This window comes from Coturnix japonica, chromosome Z, assembly GCF_001577835.2.
Source record: "Coturnix japonica isolate 7356 chromosome Z, Coturnix japonica 2.1, whole genome shotgun sequence".
NCBI lineage: Eukaryota > Metazoa > Chordata > Aves > Galliformes > Phasianidae > Coturnix > Coturnix japonica.
This window is the reverse complement of record NC_029547.1, coordinates 12,679,243-12,687,656: the sequence shown is the minus strand read 5'-3', so window position 1 is coordinate 12,687,656 and position 8,414 is coordinate 12,679,243. Positions and strand designations below refer to the sequence as shown.

Sequence of the window (8,414 nt, the reverse complement as noted above, 5' to 3'; positions counted from 1 at the left end):
GTTTTTTGTTTGTTTGTTGTTTTTTTTTCTCTATGTATTGCTGAACCAATCAGAGGTGTTACTTTTCGCAAAGAGGACATTGTTTTTAATAAGGCATTCAGCTGCAGAGTTTCCATGAAGATTTAAGAAGCCTAAAATACAACACAATGTGATAGTGTTTTATTTAGAGCGGAGGAGGAGAGAGCAATTCTTAGAAATGTAGTTTTGAATTTTAATATGCAAACAGTGAATATGCAGATGCACTAGACTTGATGTCTGGGATTGTACAGTAACAGTAATTCTGATGCAGGCTGTCATATATTCTTTTAAGTAGCTTTGTTTTACAAAGTGCTGTTTCACTTGTGCCATCCATATATCAAACTGGAAGTTAAAATCAGGTTTGTAACTCTTTCCAGTTCAGAAAGGTGCTGTTAGTTAAGAGATCAACCACATCATTCTGACTGTAGAAGGTACAGACTTTCTGCAGCCTGCTCAAAAGATAAGGAATAACATGCACAGCACATTTCCATCTGTAACATCCCAACAACTGACTTCTCCTTATGTAGACTATACCAGTCTCATTTTACAGATAATCATAACACCGGACTGCTTAAAAATTTTACCTTTATTCAGTCCTAGAGATCCTTCCAACGCCTATAATTCTGTGACTGATTCTTACGCTGGAGGTCCAGGCCTGGATGCAGTAATGCAGGTGGAGTCTCACAAGGGCAGAGGAGAGAGGGACAATCCCCTCTCTCTCCCTGCTGGCCACCCTGTTTTAATGCAACCCAGGACACTGTCAGCCCTCCAGCCTGCAAGGGCAATCTGCAGGTTCATGTTAAGTTTTTTATCAGTCAGGACCCTCAAGTCCACTCAGTGAGTTCTCTCAGTCCGTACACATCTTGCACTTTGTTTTGTTGAATTTTATTAGGTTCACATGGGCACAGTTCTCAAGATAGCAATAAGCTTAGCACTAAGAAAAACAGGAAAAAAGAAAGAGAGAGATAAAAAGATAGCAACACTCAGACTGTGACTGCACAGTACCTACTGTGTATGTGTTTGAGGTAGTTTAAAACACTTCAGCTCTGGCAGACCAGGCATTCAGTTTACATATAATTCTGGGTTGGCAGGACAAACAGAAAAAAAAATCTGGACAGCTCTCTACACGAGGAGATGAAATACCATTTTACCTTTGAAAACATATATGTATTTGCTATAAATCTTAATGCAAACTTCACACTTCTCACCAACACTGTGTAGATTTTCAAAGTTATTTTGAATGAGCAAGAATAATTTCCATAAGAATGTGGTAACATTTGAATGGGATTTTAACTAGAATGAAGACATAAATTAGTAAAATAACTTTATTTGAGATAACTGTGACTGTGGATAGAATCTGGACTAAAAATATGGACATTCCAGACTTAGAAACAGGATGAATCAAATGTGAACAAATGAAATATAACTCATAGTCACATATCAGCTTGTCAGGAATCCTGGAGTTTACTTCAGGGAAAAGTTACTCTAGGAAAGTCTTACTGCTTCTTGTTCCAGTATCAGTGTCTGATTTTGACTCATGGCTGATAAGCCTCTTTCCAAGAGCAACAGAAGAATTTGGTTATCTTAACTGTGTAATTTCCTTAATTTTCACCCAGTTCTAAGGCTGAGGTGAAAAGGATGCAGGAACAGCCCTCTTCCAGAACCTTCCACACATCAGAGTTCAGTCCCAGAAGTTCACTCAGGGAAAAAATAAACATGGTATGATATGCAGAATAAAATTATACAAAGACAGCAATCGTAACTGTAGAGAAATAGTACTTACGGATCTAGGTATAACAGAACCAATATCAATGATATCCATTCATTCTTCACTGTGTTTTGTGAGAGAAAAAATTAACAGCAAAATCATAATTTCTTTTAATACATTTCTTCCCTCTCATATTCTGCTTTCTTTCCATTTCTTCATATCAGATTATTTTTGCTTGGTGTTCCTGGGCACTTTGCATTAACTGTCAAATATATAATCTGCTTACTAGTGCTGTCCTCATTTGCTTCTCTGCTGTCTTTCATTATGGATTTTCATCTCTTGTGTACTGAATGCAGTTCCAGTCTCTCCTCCTATCTTTTCTTTACAATGCCTCTGTGACACATTTCATTTCTTCCATCAGGTCTGGAGAAGTACCTGGAAGCTGGGAAAAGAGTATCATTGGTCTAGATGGGTATCAGAACTACTAATGGTCTGAAAAACACATTTTGGGAATCTCTCAGATGATACCGTGTATGTCTAGGAGTTGAAAAATTAAGGTTAAACAAACTTCTCACTGGAATGTAAATCAATTTATTACTGATCATTGTAGAAAAACACATAATCACTAGTCAGTGCTGTTGTTTTCAAGCCAGCAGGGAATCCCTTGGGATTTCTGTAATATCTGCTAGCTTCATAGGCTTATCCAATAGTCTCCATTCAGAGGAGCAGGAACCTATTTTCTACAGAGATTTATGAACCAAAATGAAAGTAGGCCGGAGTTTGGTGTACTCAACATTGGCCTTCCTTTAACTGATAAATACAGTTTCCAGCTGTTACCAAATGGCTACATAAATTTGGGAATGCATGCATGCACCATTCCAGGTAAATGTGAAACATATGGCTGTTTGCTTTTAAACTCAATACAGGAATACTTTCGTGGTCCATGGGTGTACAAAATTCAGCTGACAGCTCCTTCTGTTCCTTCACAGCCTGAGTTTTGCACCAAGATTTTTAAGTAGGTTACCAGCCATTTACAACATTGCCTTAGAAGATAAAATGGTTTGAAGAAACAGCTCTGCTGACACAGCTGTTAGTTCTGCTTCTGGGTTGCTTCACTTCCTTCCTACACTGTAACTGCCACGAGGGAGATTTCAACAGCAGATCCAGAGCCACCTCAACCAAACCAAGAGAAAAACCTGTTCTCGCTCATCCCTTCGCAGGGGAAGGGATGTGAGCGCTAGGGGACCAGGGCAGCAGCTACCACGGCCTCGTGTACGCTGGCAGAAGCGACCCAACCCGCACACCCACCACCCCCATCCCGCACATCGCTCCCTCCAGCGGCTGCTCCCGCCCCCCGGCCGTGGCCCATCCTGGAGGCGGGCCGCGGCTACGGACGGGGCGGCTCATCGACGGCGCAGTTCCTGCTTGTGGGCCGGGGATGGGGCTGCTGAGTGCGCTGTGCTGCCTGTTGTGCTGTCTGCTAAGGCCGACGGCGGCGCGGCCCCCCCCGCACTTGGTGCTGGTGCTGGCCGACGACTTGGGCTGGGGCGACGTGGGCTGGCACGGTTCGGCCATCCGGACGCCGCGGCTGGATGCGCTGGGGGCCGACGGTGTGCGGCTGGAGCGCTACTACACGCAGCCCCTGTGCACGCCGTCCCGCAGCCAGCTCCTCAGCGGCCGCTACCAGGTAGGGAGCTCGGCTGTTTGTAAGGCGAGCAGCCTGCCGGCCTCGCAGCGGGGCTGCCTCTGCCGCTTGGTGAAAAGAAACACGTCACTTCTTCACTTTCTGGTCGATAGGGTAAAAGTAAACGGGGTTTGGTACGAGGTGCTCTGCTTCGGTGTGATGTGCTGCGTTCGTGTGGTCTGTGCGCAGCTCCGGTGTCACCAGGTGAAGGCAGGCAGGGAACTTAACAGAGAACACACGGTGATGTTGAAGGGCCTGGGGCATCTCCCGTGTGATGGAAGGCTGAGACATGTTGCAGAAAGCAAGCTGAGAAGGGGTCTTATCAATGCTTGTGAATATCTAGAGTCTGACAGTCAAGAGGATGGGAACAGGATCTTTTCCATGATGCCCACAGACAGACAGGACAAGGGGCACAGGAAGTTCCATGTGAATGTGAGGAAAAACTCCTTTACTGTGACAGAGTGCTGGAATGGGCTGCCCACAGAGGTTGTGAGTCTCCTTTGGAGATAATTGAAACACACCTGGATGCTTTCCTGTGTGACCTGCCCTAGGGAACCAGCGTTAGCAGGGGTCAGACTCAGAGATCTGCAAAGATCACTTCCAACCCCTTCAGTTCTGTGATTCTGTGTGCAATTTATAAATGTTTAAATGCATTCTTACCTTCATGTCCTCCTTCATGTGATACCCTCAGCACATATATTTGTGTGCCCTTTGACTGAGCCTTAGCCTTACTTCACTTCTTTGTAGTGTGCTCATGAGCTACTTTTATTGTTTCTGCTGCACAAGAGTTGGACTTCATACTATACTGTACCTATTGTTTCCTTCCCTCTCCCTCTTCCCAGCCCCTCCCTCCATCTCCTTCCCCTCCTTCACTCTTATTTTTTATTGCAACTCTGGCAAAGACAGGAAAAAGAATAATTTAGCAAGGTCAAAATGGAGGAAATGACAGAGGGTTAAGTGTATTTCCAAAACATCTTCCTTCTCTAAAGAAGTCCTGTATGTGTATGTTAACCATAGTGATCTGCCAGAGAAACTGCTCTGAACGAAAGTAAATGTCTTTCTGTCATTGTGGATGTTATCTCTTGTCTCATCTGAAGCAATTGCAGGGAAAAGAACTGCAGAAAGAAAAAGCAAGCCACCACTGCAGATCCCATGTCATCCTGTGAGTCTGTCTCCTTCTTCTGAAGTGGTTGAGGATGTGGTGGGGCATTTGCCACTGGCTGTAAGGTTGGCAGTGCCTGTTATGCCATATGATGGTCCCCTCCAATTGGGCCAGGAGCTGTTGCCAGGCAGAAGGTGTCTGGTATCACTTGCCATGCACATGCTGTACTGGCTGTGCTTCTCCCTTTGCATGGCAGTCATGGAGGATCATAATTGTAGGGGGGGACCCAAGGCAACTAACTCGTTATTTCTGCGCCGTGCTTGCACACAACATGTGTTTGTTATGCAACTTTTCAGAAGAGTGTTACAGTGCAGCATTTTGTTGCAAGGCCTTCCCAAGATTGTTACAGTTGTTTCACTAGTTAACAGTTAGCTGCAAGTCCTCTCTTAACCAATCAGAAAGAGAGTAAGAATTCACAATGTTACAGTTCTGTATAGTGTTGTCACAGAGTCTGAGCCAGAAAGAAACATGCATGGTGTGTTTTCTATCCTAGGTTTAAGGGTGTTTTGTTGTTGTTGTTGTTTTTGGTGGGAGATCATAGAATAGCTTGATTTGGAAGGGACCTTAAAGCCCACCCAAGTTCCAACCCGCTTGCTGTGGACAGAGATGAAACCAACTAGATCAGGCTGCACAGTGCCTCAGCCAGCCTGGCTTTGAACAGCTCCAGGGATGGGGCAGCCACAGCTTCTTTGGGCAGTCTGTTCCATCAGCTCACCACCCTTACAGTGAAAAATCTCTTCCTAACCTCTAATATAATCTATACTGTTTTAGTTTAAAGCTGCTTGTCCTGTCACTGTCAGAGTGTGTAAAAAGTCAGCCCAGCTCCTGTTTATAAGCTCCCTAAGAGGAAAGCAGAAGCGAGGTCTCTATGAAGCCTTTTCTTTTCCAAGTTCAATAAACCCAACTCAGCCTTTCTGTATAGTTGAGGTGCTCAAGCCGTCTGATCATCTTTGTGGCTCTCTTCTTGACTTGCTCTAACAGCTCTGAGCTCTGCATCACTTCTCTACTAGGGGCTCGAGATCAGGACCATCTATTTCAGATGGGGCCTGATGAGGGCAGAGTGGGACAGTCACCTCCCTCTCCCTGCTGGCCACCCCTCTTTTAATGCAGCCTAGGGTATTGTTGGACATCTGGGCTGCGAGCACACACTGCTGGGTCATGTCCAGCTTTTTGTCTACCAGAATCCCAAGGTCCTCCTACACAGGGTTGCTCAATCCTAGTGTAACACCTTGTACTTGGCTTTGTTGAACCCCATTAGGTTCTCTTGGGTCCATTATTCAAGCCTGTTCAGGTCAGTCTGGATGGCATCACTTCCTCATATGACATGCAACACTCAGTTTGATGTCATCAGCAAACTTGCTGAGGGTAAACTTGATCCAACTGTCTGTGTTGTCAAAGGTAAGGGAATTAGCAAAATCCGGCTTAAGGTATATAGTCATAGAAGAGGTTTCTTGCACTGAACACAATGTTCCAATCAGACTATCATTACTGGTCATACTTTTGTGAAGGGATACACAATTCACCAGTTGTTAGGTTTAAAAACATAGATGGAGTAGTTAGAGGTCTAACAGAAAGGATGTAGTGGTAGCTTGGTAGTTGTTAATTGGTAGGTTTTTCAATGGAAGCCCAAGAGGCTTCTTAACACCAGCAGTGATGTTTCATTGTCTTCCTCCATATCCTCCTTCTTTGGGTTCCTGAGCTTCCTCGGTGCTACGCCAGTGAAAACAGGCCCTAAAACTGATGTTAGTCTGCTGTATAGTATTTTTTATTTTTGGATCTGATGTGTAGCCTACATGCATTTGTCACTGCATTGTAAGTGATTTTCTTCTTTCTTTTCCTTGCTAGATCCACACAGGTTTACAGCACCAAATAATTTGGCCGTGCCAGCCCAGCTGTCTACCACTTGATGAGAAACTCCTTCCAGAGCTGCTTAAAGACGCAGGATATGTTACTCACATGGTGGGGAAATGGCATTTAGGGATGTACAGGAAGGAATGCCTTCCAACCCGCAGAGGATTTGATACTTACTTTGGTAATGGGTAGATTTAATCTGTGCAGTAAATGTGTTGTTAAAAATGATGTGAGAGTGCTTGATTCTTCTAAGGACAGATTTACTGTAAGTGCATAAGTGAATGAATGTTTGTGTATGCTTATTTGTGAAGTGTAACTGTTTAAAATGCATTGCTGTATTAAATGTATGTCCAAGCCTTACAATTTATTCAAGAAAATGCGGTAAGTATTGAGTCCCTCTAAAGAAAGTGCTTATCTTTAAAGAAATTCGTTTGAGTGTGTTCCGTGATGGTTAGAAGATTTAGTTTAAAAGATAGGAAGGTCACCTAGATTTAAAACAAACAAACAAAAAGCCAGAATTGGATTGTCCAACTATGTTTATGTTACAAAGCAATTTGTAACTATGTATTACATATTTTTCCTCTCACAAAGTTTCCTTTCCAAGTATTGATTAGATGTTTCATAGCTTTGCACAAATATCTTTGGTGTTATTTGAATGGAGTTATCATTAACATACCCCACATCACCTGATACTGGATATGAAGTTGGTAATATCCACTAGGTTGGATTTTAAAAAGTTTCACTGAATGGAAAAATTCAAAACACATCATATTGAAAATAACTTTGTCACTATTAATTGCCACTGCAATGGGGGAAATTAAGATAGAGAAACTTTAATCTATGCTTTTGAAGCCCACACTCTTGTAATGCAGGGTATCCCAAGTAAGAGCTGGGTTGTACTATGTTCGCATGTAGATACTGATGATTCAAGTTGAAAATGGTGGGAAGAACAGTTCCCTTAAGTTATTTGTCTCTTGACTCTTAAGGGAGCTTTAGGCTATGGCTTCACAACTGAATGAAGCTAATAAATAGGGATCATAATATCATGGGTCATTGCTTGAATGTTTATGCCTCTTACCTTATTGTCTGTCTACTCCAATCTCTTCAATGGGCTTGTGTTCTTTTTGACAGCACAGATGTAGCTACAGGCTTACATTCATTGTGAAATCTCACCTTAGGAATGAGCAGGATTTAATACTGGGCCAGTGTTGCCTCTAAGTATGCTCAGTGGGTGCCCAGCATGACACTAAGGGAATTCTTTTTCAGAGAATGTGGTGGTTTGATACCCTGTTATGTTCATTTAATTCCACTAGGTTTTGATTGCAGTCAGAGGCTTTTCATTCTTTAGCAAGCTTGATAGCGTCTCCCCCATTGGAAACTCAAAATAGAAAAATGAAACTTTTAGTTTGAATAAGTTGAAGGAGGCCCACAAAATCACTGTTCATGCTTTGAAAGAAAAGCCCCTTTTTACCTTAAAATGGAGGGAGTGCTTTGTGATTTAATATCTCTTCTTCCTGTACTTATTTACTTATTTATTTAGCATGACTAATAATAGTTGAAGCTCTTGAATAAGATTCAAGTAGACTTTTTCCATTTTGAAGTTTTATCCTCAGTTTTAGTTTGGCTTTGCAGAACTTCAGAATATAATTTTGCAGATTTTGCCTTTTTTTGGTTCTTTTCTAGGGTATTGAAATATGCATCTGAAATCTAATTCTAGAAGCAATAATTAAAATATTTGAATTATTTTAAAGAGTTTTGTTTGTGATCAATAAAAAATAAACCCTTAACAGTGTAGTTCTTGATGGGAGCAAATCTGTACCTCTAGATATTTTATCTTTAAATTGTAATATCTTCTTGGCACCAGTTGGTGGCAGCAGTGGATCAGAAATGTCTTTATGGCTGAAGAAACTTCATGTTTTGGTGCTTCTAAATAAATATAAGAAAAAAAAATCATCAAATAACAACCAACAAAACAAACAAAAAACCCACTA

General features: G+C 42.2%; 1 protein-coding gene across 2 annotated transcripts in view; it reads left to right on the top strand.

Moving 5' to 3' along the window:
• The first annotated feature begins 3,073 nt into the window (after nt 1–3,073).
• The window catches only part of ARSB (arylsulfatase B), a 63,156-nt gene continuing 57,815 nt past the window's right edge, over nt 3,074–8,414 (top strand). Inside the window, exons 1-2 of one of the 2 annotated variants that reach the window (XM_032441325.1) lie at nt 3,074–3,413; nt 6,418–6,604. In XM_032441325.1, the coding sequence (XP_032297216.1) occupies nt 3,165–3,413; nt 6,418–6,604 (436 nt within the window). In that variant the 5' untranslated portion in view covers nt 3,074–3,164. The remainder of the gene's footprint in view (nt 3,414–6,417; nt 6,605–8,414) is intronic. The other variant, XM_015848644.2, reaches the window with a different exon arrangement.